Here is a 20,093-nt window from a genome sequence, read left to right on the forward strand (position 1 = left end):
AGTCCCCGGTGCGGAAGTTGAGAGCACACGCCTGGAAGGGAAGGGCATCACTGCAGGACCCAGGTGAGCCGAGGAGGGGAACGGGTACCCAGTGCAGGGAGAAAGGAGGAGTGTAGACAGACACGGAGGAGGGACTGTGCACAGGACACAAGGAAGCCAGCGGGGGGCCGCACACCCCTGCCAAGGACAAAGCTCCCACGGCTGTGTGGCCAAGAAGGGGTGTCCCTCCTGGGACAGCAGGCTGAAGTTGTTCTTGAGCCCTTCCTGCTTCTGATTGACAGGTGTGCCCCTGCACCTTTCTCCCAAGCACAGTGCCACCCCAGCGGCCCTGCCCACATAATCCACCTACATGTAACCAAGCTTCCCCTTCCCCAGAGAGCTAGGAGCAGGCAATCCACGGGCCATACCTGCTTCTTGCTGTGGGGTGTGGGTGTGTGTGTGTGCAGGCCAGGGACAACGGGCCAAAGGTGGGCAGTCCAGGGGAGCCATGACCTTGTCATGACCACCCAGCCCTCCTGCTGGGCAGACAAGGGAAGGAAGCGCCCATCACCGGTGCTGCCTCCAGCCTGGCATGAGAGCCCACGCCACCCGGGCCTCCTTCTGCACCTCCAAGAGCCACCCAGCCATAACCTTGCGGCTGGAATAGGAAGCAGTGGGTGCCCGGCCAGTGAGGCCCCAACAAGGACAGGCGCGGGAGGTCTGTCATTAAGTAAAGGCTACAGTACTTGAAAAGCAGCTTCTAAAGCCAAAAAGGCAGGCGCCTGAGTCGCTCTCTGGGCTTTTCTTCAACAACACCTGCAGGTAGGCCACCTCTGCCCTGTCCGCCTCTCTGGCCACCACCTCCCCCAAGAACCAGCCGCAAGGTGGGACCCAACCCGGCCGGCAGAAGCCAGGGTCCGCGAGCTCGCTCCTCCTCCTGGCAGGTGGACGCGCCAAACACCTGCCTTCCCTCCCTCGCCCTGCGCCTCCCCCCTCCCCCGCCCCCCTCCCCCCGGCCAGGGTCCGGAGGCCCCGCGCCGCATTCTCCCGCCTCCAGGGAGTCGCCGGCCCCCCGCCGCAGGCAGGGGTGCGGGTGGCGAGTGCGCCACAGCCTGCGCGCGGGGGGCCTGGCCCTCGGCAGCCCCCCCCCGCCCCCAGCCCAGTGCTTCCGCCCCCGCAGAACGCGGGCCCGGCGGCCGAGCCAAGGTCACAGAGCCCGCACGCCCGGCGCGGGGACCCCCCGGCCGGTTACGTAAGCCGCGCCGGCTGGCGGCGCGTACCTGCAGCGGGAACGTGGCCGCCCGGTTGCCCACGTAGCCGCGGACGACGTGGCTCTGGATGGAGAGCACCCGGCACTCCTCCTCCATGCCGGGCCTGCCGCGGCGGCGCGGGGCCGGGCGGGCGTCCCCGTGTGCGCCGCTCGCTGGGCTCCGCTCGGCTTCGCTCGGCGCAGGCGCTCGGCTCGCGCGCCAGGCCGCCTCCCTGTGACCTCAGCGCGGCCGGCAACCGCGGGTCCCGCTCGGCGCGGGGGTGGGCGGGGGCGGGGCTGCCGCGCAGCCCCGCCCACCGGCCCGCCCGCGCGGGGACCGGGACAGCGGGAGCCGCGCCCCGCCGGGCCCGGGGGGCGGTGTCACGGCGGCTCCCGGCGCGTGGGCGGGCGCAGCCACCTTGCGAGACGCCGGGCTAGCTCTTTCCGGTCCGGCGGGCGAGGGCGCTGCCGCGTCGCCCCTTCCTGGCACGAGGTCCGCGGGCCTCGCCTCTGACCTCCGGGCCGCACACCCCGGCGCGCTGCCGGACCCGAGCGCTTGCGACAAGGACAGCCTGCGCCGCGACAGTGCGCAAGGGCCGGGGGTCGCCGGGGCCTCGCCCCCGTATAGCCCGCTCACCGCTCCAGGGGCGTCAGGCCGGGCCCGGGGCCACCCCTCCGGCCACCGTGCTGGCGGGTGCCGCGACGCACTAGCCCCGAGCCCGCCCTGCTCGCCGGGGGGCGCCGGTCCAGGGGACGCGGAGCAGGCCGTCGTGCCGCCACCCCCGCAGAGGCCTGGGGGGCGGGGGCCACATCTCCGCGGTGTCTCGAGACCCTTGGGGACCCCAAGGCGCCCCGTCCCGGGACACGTGGCCAATCCTGCCGCAGGGTGCCCCTGGCCGACCCCGTGGTCCTTGTCCATCCAGTACCTCCACCCATTATCCACGTTCAGAGCCCGCAGCAAGCACGAGTTGCCCCCCCCCACACACACACCCCCAACAGTCACGACCCTGCCCTTCACCTCCTACTGCCACTGCCACCAGGCTGAGGGCACTCCCTGGGCTCCCCCACACTGTCCCCGCGCTGTCTCGGGGGCTTCAGACTTCCAGACTGGGTGATCTGGGTCCCTTGTGGTGACCCAAGGCTGCATGTGCTTAAACCTCTGCAGCCTGGGGAGAAGGCCGGTGGAGCAGCCACGGGTGCTGGGGCAGTGAGGAAGGGGGCAGTGCCTTAGCTGTCCACACTGTCCAGACCGTCCAGACTGTCGAGAGGAAACCTGTCGTAATTAAAACCAGTGGCAGGAATAAGAACAGCTAACATTTATTGAGCGGTTACTATGTGCCAAGCCTATTTCACACATTAACGTTTAAACTCCACAGCACCTTATGTGAGAGAGGTTCATCCGGTTTTACCAATGGGGAAACAGGAAGAGAAACTGAATGCCACAGAATTAGTGGCAACTGTTGCTGGGAGAGAGCCCTGCGGTCCCGCAGCGACCAGCAGGCTAGCCGTCGCCCTCACTGCCTTTTCTCTCTCCTACAACGTGAGGTCAGCTGCCCTTGGCTCTTGGGAGGGCCTGATGAATCTCTCTCTGCAGCCGATCTTACCCCCTCCCCACCTTGATCCTTCATTCACTGTCCCTCTTTTTCTGGGCAAACCTGTAAGCCCCCTCCCCCATTCTTCGTCCCCACCCCCTCCTACCTTCAGCCCAGGTAAATCCAGAGCACTAAGAGGGGAAGAGGCTGACAGGCCTCTGGGACTTCAGGCTCTGGTACCCTCTTCCTTGACAGAGGGCCCAGGGAGAGGTCAAAAGCCTGGGAATGACATTTTGGTGAATCGACTTTTCGTTGAGCTTCGGAAAGTTCTAGGTTCCTCACTCCCAGTGCCCATGGTTCTCAAACTAGTCACCGGAGAGTCACCTGGAGAACCCGGTAACCTGGCCAAGGCCCAGCCCAGTCCCACTTCACCGAGCCTGGGCCCCAGGGCAGCCTTTCAACTCTACAGCTGCAACTGGGGCCTCTCAGATTAGGCAGATAAGTGAATTTGGTATTTTGGGAGCCCCGTTGGTTGCCGCTAATTATCAGTCCACAAAGCTCTTTCCCGATGACTCAGAAAGTGAAGACCTTCAGAAACCACCAGTCTGTGGGAAAGATACCCCAATCCTGGCCAGCCAAGTGATGGTGGGCCGTCTCACCTCTGTGTCTGTTCGGGCAGGGGTGCAGAGCCCCTCGGGACCCCTTCCACCCACTCCTGTGCCCCTCCGGGGCAGACCTGCCCTCCCCGGGACAGGAAGCTGTCCCCAGCTCTTAGCTGATTGGGAAGAGGCAGCGGACTGCCTCCCAAGCAGGGAGGAGGGCTGGAGCCGCAAGTGGGTGGGGTCCAGGAGGGTCCAAGAGGGTCGTCTACCAAGAAAGAACCCGAGAACTGAGAGACTTCTCTCATACTCTGAGCTCGGTTTCCAAAAGAGCACTTGAGTTACCACTGCTCTCTGAGCAGCTGGTGCTAATATGTGTCCGGGAAGGACACGAAGCCTTGGAAAATGACCACGATTTTGGTGACCATGGGTCAGTGATTGTTGTTGTTGTTGTTGTTTTTACATGTATTTATTTTGAGAGAGGCAGAGACAGCGTGAGCAGGGGAGGGGCAGGGAGAGAGAGGGAGAGAAAGAGAGAGAGGGTCCGCACTGTCAGCACAGACCCTGACGTGGGGCTCGAACTCACAAAACTTGCAGATTGTGACCTGAGCTGAAACTGAGAGTTGGACACTTTACCTACTGAGCCACTCAGGTTCTCTGATGGGTAATTTTTTTTAGAAAAAGCTTTCCATTTGGACGCAGTGATGGGTAAACCCTGTAAGCACATCTTTTTTTTTTTTTTTTTTTTTTAACATTTATGTATTGTTGAGAGACAGAGAGAGACAGAGCATGAGCAGGGAGAGGGGCAGAGAGAGAGGGAGACACAGAATTCGAAGCGGGGCTCCAGGCTCCGAGCTGTCAGCACAGAGCCCGACACAGGGCTCGAACCCACGAACAGCAAGATCGTGACCTGAGCCGAAGTCGGACGCCTAACCGACTGAGACACCCAGGCACCCCAAGCACATCTTCACCTAAACCCTGGTGGCATTTGAAATGCCCAAATCCAGAGTGCACACGCAGAGGGAGCCTGGGCAGAGGCTCATCCAGTAAGGGGTGTTAGGAGTCGTGTTCTTTGACGAAACGGTGGTGCTCGGGTCTGTGGAGGCCCACAGGTTTGGATGGGCGCCTGTGCCCCAACAGCCGGCACAGCCCAGCGCCTAACACCTTTGAGGGAGGACTTTGGCCACAGCCATTCTTGCCTCGGTCTGTACTTTCTGATTATGCCCTAGTTTCCAGCTTGTCTTTTAACTCAGGCGAAGCGCCCCCTGGTGGGAGCCCCAACTACCCCCCTCAGGCAACACGCAGCGCCCGGAGCTGGGGAGACCCCGCGTGATTGACCCCAAGACAGTGATGGACCTGACCTTCGCTGCCCACCTGCACGGACCTACCACCTTTGCCCCACTTTTCCTGACCCCAAACCCACGTATTTCCCGCAGTTTGGGGACAGTCTTTGAAACATCCACCGTCTTCCCCTGTGTCCCCCCCACCCGCCACGCCAGAGGGATGCTGTGACGTGGCCCGGGAAAAGGCTGGCTGATCCCACCTTCCCCTGGAGGTGAACTTTACATACAGGCTGCCTGATCCGGGTTGAACTGTGTTCTCCCCACAATTCACATGCCACAGTCCTAACCCCCGGTACCTGAAAATGTGACCTTGTTTAGAAACAGGGCGTTTTGCAGATGTAATCAAGTTAAAATGAAATCGTCAGGGTGGGCCCTAAATCCAACATGGCTGGTGTCCTTAGGAAGAGAGGAAGACGAGACGGGGAGATGATGGCCACACGCAAGCCGCGGCCAGAGGCATGGAACAGACGCTCCTTCACAGCCCCCGGAAGGAGCCAGCCCTGGGGACACCTTGATCTTGGGCCTCTCGCCTCCAGAGCCAGAAGAGAATCACTTTTGTCTGGTGAAGCCGCCTGGTCTGTGGCTGCCAGTTACGGCCGCACCCACTACCTGCGTCCGAGTTCCAGCTTCGCTTGGGCATGCCACCCGCTAGCCATCAAGCTTGCCCCTCGTGGTCCAAGGTGACCGGCATTGGTCCCGAAGGAGCTGACCATCCTGAAAGCACAGGCTGGCTGGGCTCAGCTGACATCGCGTGTCCCAGATTTTCCGAGGCCTTTCCAGTTTCAAATGTTCAAATGTCACCAGAGACGGTGAATACGGATGTTAGTCCCAGAAAAAGTCATCGCTGTCCCCAGGTTTCCCCGGCCAGAGTGCTGTCTCTGATGTTGGCGACAAGGGATGTCGGTCTCCGGAGATTTAACCACTGTTACAGACACACTTGTATCCACCACCCCCCCCCCCACTTCCATATTCCTATGTTGAAGCCCTACCCCTTCAAAGTCATGGCTTTTGGATTGGGGCCCCTGAGAGGTAATTAAAGTTAAACAGGATCGCGGGGGTCATAAGTGGCAGGGCCTGATCTGATAGGATTAGGATCCTTATGATGAAATTTGGAAGTTTTGGGTTTGCGAGCAAACGGCTAAGAAAATTCTTGAGATGTTTTTGGTGCAAAAAGGTGATTTTATTGCAGCACTGGGACAGGGCCCGTGGGCAGAAAGAGCTGCACTGGGCTTGTGAGGAGAGACTGATGATATAAGTTAGTGGGGGGTTAGGGATGGCATAAGTCTCTAAGGAATTTGGAAGCAAGGCTTTCAGGACCTTGAGGGACTCGTTACTGTTAAGATAAAGTTATTTTTGATCTTTATTTTTTCTAATTTTGTTTAATGTTTATTTATTTTTGAGAAAGAGAGAGAGAGAGCGACAGAGCACCAGCAGGGGAGAGACGGAGAGAGAGGGAGACAGAGAATCCAAAGCAGGCTCCCCGCTGTCCGTGCAAAGCCCAGCACAGGGCTTGAACCCACAAACTGTGAGATCGTGACCTGGGCTGAAGTCGGACGCTCAACTGCTCAACTGACTGAGCAACCCCCCCCCCCCCCAGGTGCTCCTATGTTGAGTCTTGAATAAAACATAAACCTAAAGGCTCTAAGGCAGCCATGAGTTGCTCGAGGAAGGTCACACTCTGCATGTTTCAGGTGTCTGTCAGCGGGCTGTGAGCTGTCAGGAGATTTAATTTAAGTGACATTTCTCTTGCTTTGTTTCCCTCATCACATAGAAGAAGGAACAGCAGAGAGCCGGCTCTCTGTGCCTGAAGCACGGAGGACAGGAGCGAGAGCACGTGCTGAGCGGGGGGCTCACATGGGGACCTGCATCAGAGCAAGTCCAAGTGGAATCTTCGACTTTGAGCGTCCAGAACCGTGAGAAAATAAAGGTGGGTGGTTTAAGCCGCCCAGCCTGTGGTGTTTTGTGGTGGCCTGAGCGGGCATCCTTTTTTTTGCCTTACAAATCATGCATTTCTTCAAGGCCCTGCTGCTGCTTTCAGAATACACCGCCTCATAGACTGTAATTGCGGGCCAGGAAGGCGCACACGAGGTGTGTCTGTCCCAACGCCGGCTTTATTCGGTCGTAAAGCAAAGTTAGTCATACTTATAAAGCAGGTTCAGGATTCCAGACTCAGTGATATTTTACCACGTGGTCAGATGTGTCTTCTTACGCGGCGGACAGAGCAGAACCGAGGACAGGCCACACAACACGCAAGATAACAGAGCGGTTAGGAAGTTAACGAACTGAACTCGAAGTCAGTCTGCGGACCTGGGGTTGAGATAAGGCCTCTGTCTGCCGGGTCCGGGTCAGCACTCGGCGGGCTCACTGCTCAAACAGTGGAGGGTCTCTGTTCCTTTTGGAGATGAACCGTGTGACTCTTGATCTCGGGGCGGTGAGTTCGAGCCCCATGTTGGGTGTAGAGATTACTTGAAAAAAACAACAACAACCAGGCAATAACTGAACCTGAAGTTTGGATTACAGGTTGTTTTTTATTTGAACAGATTATCTTTTTTGCTTCCCTCTGGGGAATAGCCAAGATTTTTTGGAACCTTTTGAGCGCTTTGGCTCAGTGACTCTAGGAGCACTAGAGAACGCCCTGGATTCTTTCCTGACCTGTTCCGGGTGTGGTTTTCTATTTCTTAATCCTCGAACACGCTCGTCTGGTTTGAAGCTGACCCTGCAGTCTCCAGGTCAATGAGCTGGTCACTATGACAACCTCCGGGCTGGGCTGTCCTTGATCCCCAGTCTCCACCTGAAACAGCTCCACACCATCTGGAGAGTTTTCTCCCGAGGGTTCAGAAGAATGTGTGATAAGTGTCGTCTTAAACCCAGGGTGGGGCGGTCTCTGCTCAAGGTTCCCACCTGAGAAATAACCTTGAGCCTCATTGTCTCTTCCTGACCAGACTCTATTGGAAATGTTTCTTCTTCCTCCTTAGTTCTCCTTAGTAATACTTTAATTCAGAAAAGACTCCAAATCTGGGCCAACAGCCAGGAAATCAGACCCTCAAGAGGCCTGTTGGGGCAAATTATTCACAGAGAAAGAACAGAGGGAAAGTGAGGGGATTCGCTCTTGTACTGGGAGCTCCATGCCTGGGAGTGGCTGGATTTTCATCCCATCTAATGGGAAGCGATTGGCTGACCTGGATGGCGTGGGGTTCCCTTCATGGCAGCTGCTCTTCCTTACTGTGCCCCACAGAGATTCGCAAACATCCCTCGGGGGCCTCCAGCTGTAAGAGAAGCTCATGTCGCAGAGAACTTGGGGGGATGATGACCATTACAAGGAAGAAAATGAAGCTGCTCGCAGTCCCATGGTCTTGGAGGCGTATATGGCTTTCTCGTCTTCTCTCCGGGCACGTCGGTGTGCTTTTACACGAACGTGGCAAGTGCTCAAGAATCACAACAATGTTAGGGGTGCCTGGGGGGCTCCGTCGGCTAAGCATCCGACTTCAGCTCAGGTCGTGACCTCACAGTTCGTGAGTTCAAGCCCCACGTCAGGCTCTGTGCTGACAGCTCGGAGTCTGGACCTGCTTCGGATTCTGTGTCTCCCTCTCTCTCTGCCCTTCCCCCACTCGTGTTCTGTCTCTCTCAAAAATGAATAAAAACATTCAAAAAAATTAAGAAACATACCGACATTATGCTCTGTAGACAAAGATTGGGATTGTAGTTGATTATGTATATTCGTATATTTTTCTACTTCCCACACGTCGTCTGATGTTCTCGGTGACCTTTGATGCCTACGTGACTTGCATCGCATGAACTTACAAGAATTTAATGAATCCTCTTATTGAATAGTCAGGTTGGGCCCAGTCTTTCACTGTTGTAAATATTTCACTGGCCTTACTTGTAAGTGAATCTTTGTGTGCATTTCTGATGACTTTCTTAGTATAACTTCCTTGAAGTGGAAAGACAGGTAAAAAAGTAGTTTGCATCTTTTGATTCTTAGTATATAGACGTGTTGTCAAATTGCACTTGAGGCATGTGTGTAATGTACATTCCTGTCAGCCCTCAATGATGATTTCAGCTCAGCTTTGTCAGGATTAGGTATCTGTATTTTTAAAGACTCCTTGAAAATTGGCAAGCCAAAAACACAGGAGGCGTTTTCAGGTACGAGTTTGTACAATTTCTCCCTAGAGTTTTATGGAAGATCAAAAGTGCAAATAAAAGGGGTTAATCTAACTGTGGAAGCTGAATTTTTAACGTTTGTTTTTTAACTTTATTTGTTCTTTGGCAGGGCTGGGGGTGGGTGGGTGGGGTGGGGTGGGGAGTCCCAAGCAGGCTCAGCGCCCCGTGGAAGCTGGAGTTTTAGAGGCAGAGGATCTTCCGTTTGCTTCCGAAACCACACGAAGAAGGCTGACCTGGACCGGGTCGTGCATCGTCAGAAGCCACCAGTGCACACATCTCAGGGCCCGCGGTCCTCACTATGCCCGAGGTCCCCTCCGCTCACCAGCACCTCATGTGGAGAAGAGGAAGGTCAGGTCCTGCACAGTTCTCGTGGAAATCACCCCTGGCCATAAACGTGGGGCATTCGATATATGCTGGGGGTTAATCAAACCCGCTTTCCCACCAGACTGGAACTCCATTAACACGGGGAACAGGGCTGTCCTGTACCCCAACATCTTCACTGTGCTGATTGGTGGTGGTCAAATAAATGTTGGGTGGAGGGAGGTGGGGGGAGGGTTGGGCGGGAGGTTGGGTGCGTGTGTGCGTGTTGAGAACAGTTTCCTAAACACTTAAACGTAGAACTACCATATGATCTGGTAATCCCACTTCTGGAGAGACGCCCAAAAGAACTGGAAAAAAGAACTCCCAGATACCATACACCCACGTTCGCAGCAGCACTCGCTCACAAGAGCCAAAGAACCAAGTATCCATCGAGGCAGGAACGGATCGACAAAACGTGGTGCGTGCTTGTTGAAAAGAAAACCGCAGGTCCGAAACGGCATCACGCAGACTGAGCTCCCAAACCGGGGCTTCGGCTCTAACCTCACCGCGGTTGCAACTTCCCCCAGAAATGTGGTCCATCAATCAGCACCAACGAGCCGACCGCTTGGGCCCTCTCCCTCCTCCGGAGAAAGATGAGGTCAAGTGCATGATAAGACCCCTCGCCTCTCCCCGCACGGGAAACTGGCTTTGCCTGGAAAAATTCTTTCGTGAATAACCTTCTATCCCACCCTCCTTCCGTTAAAACCTTCCGATTCGTACACCTCCTTGGAGCACCCCCTCTACTTGCCAGATGGCTGTGTTGCCCGATCCGTGAATCGGTTAATAATTAGATTTTTAAATTGATTCGTTGAATGTTTGTTATTTAACAATGCGGTGTCTCCCCGATCGCGTGGGGGTCCCCAAATGTGGCATGATGATCCCTATACTGCCTGGTTTGCCCAGGTGGTGAAAGAAATCACCCGCGGCAGCACAGAGGAGGTAGAGGTTTATAGAACGCATGGCCGGGGACAGGGCAGCGGAGGAGGGACTGTGTGCATGGAGGCAGTGGGTGGGGGCTGTCTTTAAAGGGGGAAGGGCAGGGGCATGGGGACAAATGGAATCTTCCCCCTCTTGGTACCTGTGTCTGGATGAAAGTAGCCCATTGGTCGGTTAGGGCCTCTGGGTATTTTGAGGCGGGTCGCCTGATGGGCCTGTAAGGGTTAAGTGGTACTGTAGGGCTAACCTGTAGCCTTGAGAAATAACAGCTTTGTTTTGACACTGTAGGTTAGGAGATAACAGCCTTGTCCTATCAATCAAGGGAACCAAAGTTCAAGGAAAATCAACTGGATTAGCGTTTGACTGGATTGGGGCAAGGGCATGTCTGAACTGTTTCTACCCCCATCTGGGAACTATCTCTTTGTTCTGTTCCCAGGTGATGATCAGACGACGTGGTTTCGGCTATAAAAACTCTGTACCCTGGCTGTTCGAGGCTGCACTCTGATCAAGAGTATCGGTCCCGATCAGTCGGCCTTGCCTCTCGTTGCAATAAACTTTGCTGGGACTGTCACTGGTGCCTGTAGCATTCTGTTCAGGAGTCGTGTGGATGCAACAGGCCTGGGTGTCGAGGTGGCCGTGGTCACTGGGGGCCCTTTCGCCAGCCTGTGGCCTAGAAGCAGCCTCTACGAGCAATACATACGACACACTATTGTTCGGCCTCAAAAAGTAAGAACGTTCTGACACCGGCTGAACCGCGGATGAGCCTTGAGCACACGGTGCTCGATGATATGACCCGGACACAAAAGACGATACCGTGCGAGTCCACTTACACGAGGAGGCGCCGAGACGGAAGGCAGGACGGTGGGCGCCAGGGCTGGGGGAGGGGCTGGGGGGTCTGTGTATCGAGGGGACAGAGTTCCTGTTCCGGGAGATGGAGAGTCCAGGAGACGGAGGGAGGGGTTGGCTGCACAACCGAGTGAATGGACTCAACGCCACCGGCCTGTCCACGTAAAATGGTCAAGAAGGTAAAAGCACGTTTCCTATGTTCTACCGCAAGCTTGGGGTAAGATCCAGTGTAATGAAAGCAAGTTCCCTATTCTCCCAGAGCCTCCGTATCAGATTTAGCATAATAAGCCCAAGTGATGGATCAAGGGCTGAAAAACATCCCTTTAGGACAAAACACAAAACCGGGGCTGTGGCTGGGGGTTCTGGTTCATTCCGGACGCTGCTGGAGGGCTGTTGTTGGCACAAGCAGAGACTGGGCCTGTGGGCGGCCAGGCTGGGTTGGGGACTGGGGCCGAGAGCCTTCCTGCCAGGGAGGGGCCTGTCCCCGGAGGTCCCCAGGGCGAGGGTGGCCTGGTGCTCGGTCTGTGCATAGTATCTGCTCCCCTCGGGCTGACAGTCCCCAGAGGGTCCTTCTCAGCCATGCGTCCCAGCAGGCGAAGTAACTGGTCCTTGTGCCTTCTGTTCCCCTGGGGTGTGGCCACAGGGGGGAGAAGACACAGACCCTGTCGCCGTGCCGTGTCCATCGAGGGCACACAGAGCCTCCTTCCCTCCTTTCTCCCACCCCACACCCCCACCCCGTTTCCGGCCCTTCACTAGCCTTTCTGCTTTCTTCCTCTGCTGTGTCCTGCCTTCTGCTGTCCGACATGGGGCAGGGACAGCAACCTGTGTGGGTGTCCTCCCTGGCAGGCGTGCTCCCGGACGGCAGACGTAATCAAATACAAATGAAAAGCACCGAGAGGTGTACTGGTGGCCGACATATCTGTGACCAGGACTCCCAGGCTTGGCCGGACACTGCCGGGGGTGAGCCAGGAGCTTGGAGACGGAGCCTGGGGGCCCCTTACCTTACCTCTGGACGACGGTCAGGCAGAACAGGCACTCAGCCAATGAGGACCTGCACTTGACAGCAGGCTGAACCAGCGAGAGAGATGACTTCTCTGCCCCAAAGAACACCGATACTGGTCACAAAAACGTCCCAGAGGGTAGGAGTCCATTTGTGTGGAAGGTCCAGAAAAGGCAGACCCTCGGAGAAAGGAGGTAGGGGAGTGGTTGCAAGGGTGGGGGGTGGGGGTAAAGGGGAAGGAATGGGGAGGGATGGGGGTGGTGATTTGGGGGGATAAAAGGAAAATGTCCTAGAATTAGGTTATTGTTAGAGATGTGCAGTTCTGTGAATGGACAGAAAATCACTGAGTCGTACATGTTCAAATGGGTGACCGCTAGGGTGTATCAGATATATTCCAATTAAGCTGTTTTAAAAGTTAAAGAAATAAGGGGCACCTGCGTGGCTCAGTAGGTTAAGCGTCCGACTTCGGCTCAGGTCACGATCTTGTGGTTCGTGGCTTTGAGCCCCATGTCAGGCTCTGTGCTGACAGCTCGGGGCCTGGAGCCTGCTTCGGATTCTCTGCCTCCCTCTCTCTCTGCCTCTCCCCTACTCACACCCCGTTACTCTCTCTCTCCCAAAAATAAACATTAAAAAAAATTTTTTTTAAAAAGTTAAAGAAATAAAAAGACATTCAAAGCAAACAAAAGGAAAAAAGAAAACAGTTCTTCAAGGTGAAGTTGAGACTTAGGGGCACCTGGGTGGCTCAGTCGGTGAAGCGTCTGACTCTGGAGTTCGGCTCAGGTCATGATCTCACAGTTCGTGAGTTCGAGCCCCACACTGGGCTCCGTGCTGACCGCTGACAGCGTGGAGCCTGCTTGGGATTCTGTCTCCTTCTCTCTCTGCCCCTCTCCTGCTTGCTCTCTGTATCTGTCTCAAAAGAAATAAAAATAAGCTTAAAAAAAAAAAAGTGCAGACTTAGAAAAGAGGTGGGCAAAACCGCATTCTCCTTGTTCAGACCCAAGCCAGGTCGGGACCTCCGGCCACAGCACGGACGTGCGTGGAGCCCGGACGCCATCACTTCCACCCTCGTGGGGAAAATAAGCAGACTGACAGTCTGTAACTTTCCTTAGACCTGTCAGAGCACTGAGGTCCTGAGTAGACCGCCACCCCCAAATCCGGAGGGAAAGAAGGGAACACAGAGTCACAGCTGAGGTTGACTCACCCCGGGGCGGAAGCTCCCAGAACCAGGAACCATAGGAACGGTTAAACTGTAGTTGACAACCTGGTGGAGGCTGAGTGTGGACCAACTTGAGGGTCCAAACTCTTGTGGGGTGGGGGCCTTTGGTGGGCTCACCTCCAGGAGCCCAGCTGTGAAGACCAGAGAGAGTCCGCCGTGCTTGGCGAAGTAGGAAGGGAGGCAATGGGTTTGAAATGCCCTGAGCGGCCTCGTCGTGGGCCTGGGGCGGGGGATGGGGAGGGGGGGTCACCTACCAGAGCCTGTGTGAGTCTGAGCAGGCTCCTCAGCTCCCGTCTCGGGGAGGGGGAACAGGCTAAGGACTGCTTCTGAGTGTCGCTGCCGAGGGGCGTCTTTGAACATTTCTCGCAAGGCTGGTCTCCCGGCAGCAAATGCTGTCAGGCCTTGTCAGCGAGAGTCTATATCTCCTTCCATTTGCAGGGAAACGTCACGGGAATGGGCTGGGACCCTAGGTGGGGGCTCACGTCTCTCTTCTCCTTCACCTGGTGACCTTTGCTGCTCTCCAGGTAAGGTGGCTTTTCTTTTCCTCTGACCTCTTTCAAGATCTTCTCTTTGTCTCTGATTTTCTGCAGTTTCAATATAATATGCTTATGAGTAGATTCTTTTTTTTTTTTTTTTTTTGTATTTATTTTTCTCGGTGTTTCCTTAGCTTCCTGGACTTGTGGTTTGGCGTCTGTCATTCACTTTGGAAAGTTATCTGCTATTATGACTTCAAATATTTCTTCCGTCCCCGTCTCTCTCTTCCTTCTCCTCTGGGGATCCCATGGTGTGTGCCACACCTTTGTAATTGTCTTATAGCTCCTGGATCATCTGTTCACTTTTTTCCCCCATTCTTTTTTCTCTCTGCATTTCAGTAGGGAAGTTTCTTTCTTTCTTTCTTTCTTTTTTTTTAATGTTTTTATTTATTTTGGGAGGAGACAGAGACACAGCATGAGGGTGGGAGGGGCAGAGAGAGAGGGAGACACAGAATCCAAAACAGGCTCCAGGCTCCGAGCCGTCAGCACCGAGACTGACACAGGGTTCGAACCCACAAGACGTGTGATCATGACCTGAGCCAAAAGCAAGAGTTGGGCTTTTAACCCACTGAGTCTCCAGGTGCCCCTGAGCATCTGACTCTTGATTTCGGCTCAGGTCATGATCTCAAGGTTGTGGGATCGGGCCTCACATCGGGCTTTGCTCTGACAGCCCAGAGCCTGCTTGGGATTCTCTCTCCTGTCTGTCCTTCTCGTGCTTCTGTCTCTCTCTCTCTCTCTCAAAATAAATAAACTGAAAAAAAAAAGAAAAAGCTAAACATAGTCTTAGCATTCAGTCCAGCAATCACACTCCTGGATATTTGCCCAGTGAGTTGAAAAACTTATGTCCAGGGGCGCCTGGGAGGCTCAGTCGCTTGAGTGTCCAACTTCAGCTCAGGTCATGATCTCACTGTGTGTGAGTTCGAGCCCCATGGCTGGCTCTGCGTTGAGAGCCTGGAGCCTGCTTGCGATTCTCTCTCTCCCTCTCTCTCTGCCCCTTCCCCGCTCACTCTCGCTCTCTCTCAAAAATAAATAATTTTTTTTTTTTTTTTCAAAACACAGAGAGACACAGAGGAAACATAACTGCATGTCGCTAGATGGAAGAAGGCAACGTGAAGGATCCCACCCGCGTGACCTTCTGGAAAGGGTCACACTACGGACACAGCCAAAGGAAAACCAGTGTTTGCCACGGGGCGGAGGGGAGGCAGGGAGGGATGAGTAGGGAGAGCACAGAGGGTCTTTAGGGCAGTGAAACTATATGAGGCTTGTACGATGGGTGCGTGCCATCACACATTTGTCCAAACCCACAGAGTCCACACCACCAAGAGGGAGCCTAATATAAACTGTGGGCGTCAGTTAGGAATAATGAAGTAATGCTCATCCATTCATTGGAACAAATGTGCCCCATGCACTGGAGATGCTCAAAGAAGGGGAACCGTGTGGGGGGAGGGGTATAGGAGAACTCTAAATCTGTACCATCTACTCAATTGTTCTGTAAACTGAAGACTATCCTAAAAAATAAGATCTGTGAATTTATTCTTTTATTATTTTTTTAATTTTTTAAATGTTTATTTAGTTTTGAGACAGACAGAGACAGAACGCGAATGGGTTAGGGGCAGAGGGAGAGGGAGACGCAGAATCCGAAGCAGGCTCCAGGCTCCGAGCCGTCAGCACGGCGCCCGACGCGGGGCTCGAACTCACCAGCCGTGAGATCATGACCTGAGCCGAAGTCGGACGCTCAGCCGACTGAGCCCCCCAGGCGCCCCTGTGAATTTATTCTTTAAAAAAAAAAGGGCATAGTGTGTGTGTGGTTAAAGGATAGAGGGAGCAGGGCTGAAAGGGTTACTTGAAGACATAGTAGGCAAGACTCTCCCCCAAGGATGCCAACCCACCGACTGAAGAAACACAGTGGCCCCTGAGCAGGACAGAGTCAAGGAAAGCCACCCCCAGGTTCGTCCTTAGAAACCAGCTGGGACTCATCCCACCACATGCTGTCCCGACGGAACGCGCTCCAGTGACGTGTGTAAACAGCGGCGCCCGGCTGGGTGGGCCCTGCTCGGGGTACGTCTGCCATGCGCCCAGTGTCGTGTGCCCGAGGGTGAGGGCACCCTCGTGGCTTGCGCTTGGGGTGAGCCAGGCTTCCCACCCAGCAAAGCACAAGATGGTCCCACGCAGACAGAACTCGCCCCGCACACTTTCACGTGGGTGAAATCCTGTCACCGATGACCTTAGCCCAGAACCTACGTGTGTTTCACATCTAAACACCGTGACGGACTGAAGCCTGTCCTCCCAAACCCATAGGTTGGAGCCCTGTCCCCCCTAGTGTGTTGTGATAGGACCAAGGAAGTGGTTGGGGTTAAATGAGGCCATAAAGGTGGCCCTGATCCGATGGGGTCAGTGTCCTTATTATGACAGGAGACGCCAGGAGCGCTCTCTGTCCCTCCCCCCACCAGGTGAGAGGGCAGCCGTCCGCAAACCAGGGAGATGGCCCTCACCAAGACGCCAACCGTGCCTGCCCCCGGATCCCCAACTTCCAGCTCCGGAGCAGCCAGGAATAGTCTGTTGTCTCAGCCCCCGTCTGCGGTGTTTTGTTAGGGCCGCCCGAGTGACCGACTGGGGCACAGAGAAGTGTTTGCGTGGCTTTAATGTGACTTTGCAGGGGTGCGAGTGCCGTGCAAATTGACAGATCATACTTTGTTTCGTGCTGACCTTTACCTGGAGCCGTTCACCGGCCGGTGGAACCGTGTTTCCAAGGGCAACGCCCGCTGGCTTCTGAGTGGTTCAGTACAGGCCTGCGTGTCTGTGTCCAGTCACTGTTTCTGGCGCTGGGTGGCCAGCCCGCGCCTGATCCCGCGCCTGCCTGGCGGAGCGCGGGCCCGAGCCAGCCGCTCTCATCAGGAACGTCTCTGTCCTTTGTACGGTAATCAGGGCCGCACTGCAAGTTGTGGCTGTAGCAGGTTGTGGGTCCACTTCCTGCCCGGGAGGAGGCATTCTGTGTGTTGCTCGGGGCTGGGGTGTGGCAGGAGGCAGCGTGTCCCAGCGTGGCATCACCCCGCCAGTGGCAGGGGCTGACACCCAGGCCCCTGAGAGGCCGGCCTCCGAGTCTGACTCCAGCCTCCTTCAGCGGGTCTGCGCTCACAGGGAGCAGAGACCCGCCCGGGCAGTCCCACCTCTGACGGACTCAGCGGCCTTTCTCTGCTTGTTGCCTCGCGTGCGGCACTGCCCGTGACCCCGAGGCCGTGACCCAGCACCACAGGCCGGGCGGCCTCATTCTCCCGGCGCCGGAGGCCGGGAGCCCAAGATCAAGGTGTGGGCAGGGCTGGCTCCCTCTGAGGCCCCGGAGGGGACTCTGCTCCAGCCTCTGGTGGCCGCTGGCGTCCTCACTGTTCCTCGGCTTGTGGCTGCCTCTCCCGATCTGTCTCCACCTCCTGTGTGTCTGTGTCCACGTCTCCCCTCTTTGTGAGGACACGTGCTGTGTTGGTTTAGCGCCCACCCTCATGACCTCATCTTAAGTCGACTAAATCTACAAAGCCCCTTTGCTTCTTCTTTTTTTTTTTTTTTTTTAACGTTTTTTAATATGTATTTTGGAGAGACAGAGTGACAGAGCATGAGCGGGGGAAAGGCAGAGAGAGAGGGAGACACAGAATCTGAAGCAGGCTCCTGGCTCCGAGCTGTCATCACAGAGCCTGATGCAGGGCTTGAACCCATGAACCGTGAGATCATGACCTGAGCCGAAGTCAGAGGCTTAACCGACTGAGCTACCCAGGCACTCCTCTTACTTTTTTTTTTTTTAATGTTTGGTTTTGAGAGAGAGAGAGAGAGTGAGCGCGGGGAAGGGGCAGAGAGAGAGGGGGAGACACAGGATCCAAAGCAGGCTCCAGGCTCCGAGCTGTCAGCACAGAGTCCGTTGCAGGGCTCGAACTCATGAACCACGAGATCACGACCTGAGCCGAAGTCGGATGCTTAACCGACTGAGCCACCCAGGCGCCCCCGGACTTCCCTTATGTCTTGAGGTGCCTGTGGTCCTGGACCCCGAGCAGCCCGTGGCCTTTCAGGCCTGCATTACGGTGCTGGCACTTCCCAGGGACTGCCCCCAGGACAGAGACCCGGGGCTCCTTCAGCGGGTGAGTATGGGGAGCGGGTGGGCTCTCTGTGGTGGGCGGCTCAGGGTGGGGGCTGGGCCCCCTCCCAGCCTCGCCAACCCCCCAGCAGGGTCACTACGGAACAGTCTGACCCGGTGTTCTGGCCTGGTTCTGGCAGGCTCTCCGGGCTCAGAAAGCAGATGGACGCCCCGTCACCTTTCTGCATTCATGTTGTTTTCAAATAACACTTTGATTTGGCTTATGTTTCCTTTATAGAAAAGTGATATTTAGTTGGGGCGTTGGTGAAATCGTAATGATAACGTGTATTTGTGGCTTCTGTCCACTGGCCGTGCACTCCCACCACGTGTCTGCTGCCTGACGGGCTAACCCAGGACTTACTGACCTCTTGGGGCCCAGCGACAAAAGTCAGGGACGGTCTGTGCTCGAGGCGGGACCCGGGAGATGGCACCTGTCAGCCCTGGCTGTGGGCCCACGGGGCCTGGCTCAGCAGGCTGCCCGTGCTGGGCCCTGCCGCACCACCCCGGCACTCACGGACACTCCAGTCCACCCGGGGGCTGCAGGGCCAAGGTCGGACACACTCCTCAAAAGATGCACTCTCACGAGAAAAATTAGGGGAGATGTTCCAGAATGAGAGAGACTAAGGCACGGTAAGCAAACGGGAGTGGCCGACCCCCTCCTGGTTAGAAAAAACGTGTCGGCAAGAACTCGGGGACATTTGGGCAGGACCTCGTGGGAGGCGTGGCTGCGGTGACCAGGTTCCAGGGGAAGAACGTCACTCTTTGGCAAAGCAGGCTGGAGCGTTTGGGGATAAAACGTCACGTTGCCCATATTTTACTTGGAGCGGCTTCAAACAGAAAACGTGAACAAAACACACAGCAAATGTTCACACGGTCCAGCCCAGATGGCGGCTCTCCGAAGGCTGAAAGGAAGCCGGGGCCGCGGGTCTGGGGCGAAGCTTCTCGGGCTTGACCTTGTGGAGGTAGGGCAAAGGAAGAGCCCCTGGATGTTGTGGTTTTCCAGCTGGATTCGGTTCGGTCCGGCCGGTGTTTGCTGAGCTCCGGTCTGCACCAAGGGCCCCGGCTAAGGGCTGCGGGGCTTTGGACCTGGGGTTCTGCCACGTGTGCGGGAACAAATCCCCCAGCCCAGGCGAGACGCGGCTGGTTCAGCGGGTCTGGGTGGGACCTGAGATCGTGTGTTCCTGACCAGTGGGTGTGGAGCCCTGTCGCTGGCCGGCGTCCGGGCCGCGAGGGGGCAAACCCACAGCCCCGGGGAGCCCGTGCCTGCGTAGGGCCTGATGCCTCCGTGGCTCCTGAAAGCCTGTGAGCAGGGACCCACAGGAGGACTTACCTTCTGGAAGCTGTCAGGCGTGGACGCAGCTACATGCGAAGGGCAGAGCCTGGCAGGAGAGAAGGTGCCTGGGGTGGGGGTGGGAGGAGCTCCCACACCCCAGGGCTGGAGACGGGACTTTGCTCCGCGTCACAGAGTCCTGCCGCGTGTGAGCCCTGGGAGCGTCCCCGCGGCACCACGCCGGCCCTCCTCCAGCCTCTGGCTCCTCCGTGGGCCCCTCCGCTGCCCTGCTCTTGGAGTCGCGCCTCCTCCCTGGGAGAGGTCAGCCCACCCACCGAGGGCTTCCCCATGCTGCCGCCTCCAGCCGTCACAGCCTCCCTCCCGCTGTCCTTACCCAGCCGCTGTGGACTTTATCGAATAAATGCTTCTCAACTTGTAAGCCCTTTGATCAATCTCCGGAGACCTTGAATGGTTGTTGTTGCTAATTCTGACCAGTTATCCCATGTCTTTCCTGGGGAGAGGTGTCCCTGGGCAATTCACACTACCATTCCGGAAGTCCTGCCTCCTTACCATTCTTAGACTTCCCTGAACAGGCACCTGCCTCAGGGCCTTGGTATGTGCCACTCCTTCTGCCTCAGGGCCTTGGTACGTGCTGCCCCTTCTGCTCACAGTACCTTCTCCAGGCACCTAACACATGGCTCACTTTTCACGCTCTTGCAGCCTCTGTTCAAATGCCACCTTCTTGTAAACAGTCCTCACCAGCAGTCAGTTAAATTAAGGAAAAAACACCACATACAAATGAAAATACTGATTCAATTTCAAGTTCTTTCCAACACTCAACACAAGAAACACTCCTTCTAGACTGTCTCTACTTCTTTGCTGAGTTCGGTAGACACTTAAAAAGGCTCACACGGTGTGAAGCCTGACACTGATCTGTCCAAAACCGGCCAGA

At 56.1% G+C, this 20,093-nt stretch overlaps 1 protein-coding gene and 1 long non-coding RNA gene across 2 annotated transcripts in view; one reads left to right on the forward strand and one right to left on the reverse strand.

Moving 5' to 3' along the window:
- Positions 1 to 1,551, reverse strand: part of PDXK (pyridoxal kinase) — a 32,994-nt gene extending 31,443 nt beyond the window's left edge. Inside the window, exon 1 of the mRNA XM_045501229.1 lies at positions 1,260 to 1,551. Coding sequence (XP_045357185.1) covers positions 1,260 to 1,346 — 87 coding nt within the window. The 5' untranslated portion in view covers positions 1,347 to 1,551. The remainder of the gene's footprint in view (positions 1 to 1,259) is intronic.
- Positions 690 to 15,089, forward strand: LOC123610504. Its single transcript, XR_006718155.1, has 3 exons — positions 690 to 801; positions 13,660 to 13,745; positions 14,814 to 15,089. It is a non-coding gene; the product is annotated as an uncharacterized LOC123610504 (long non-coding RNA).
- The last annotated feature ends 5,004 nt before the right edge of the window (positions 15,090 to 20,093 follow it).

The sequence above is a fragment of the Leopardus geoffroyi genome, chromosome C2, assembly GCF_018350155.1.
Source record: "Leopardus geoffroyi isolate Oge1 chromosome C2, O.geoffroyi_Oge1_pat1.0, whole genome shotgun sequence".
In the NCBI taxonomy this organism is placed as follows: Eukaryota; Metazoa; Chordata; class Mammalia; order Carnivora; family Felidae; genus Leopardus; species Leopardus geoffroyi.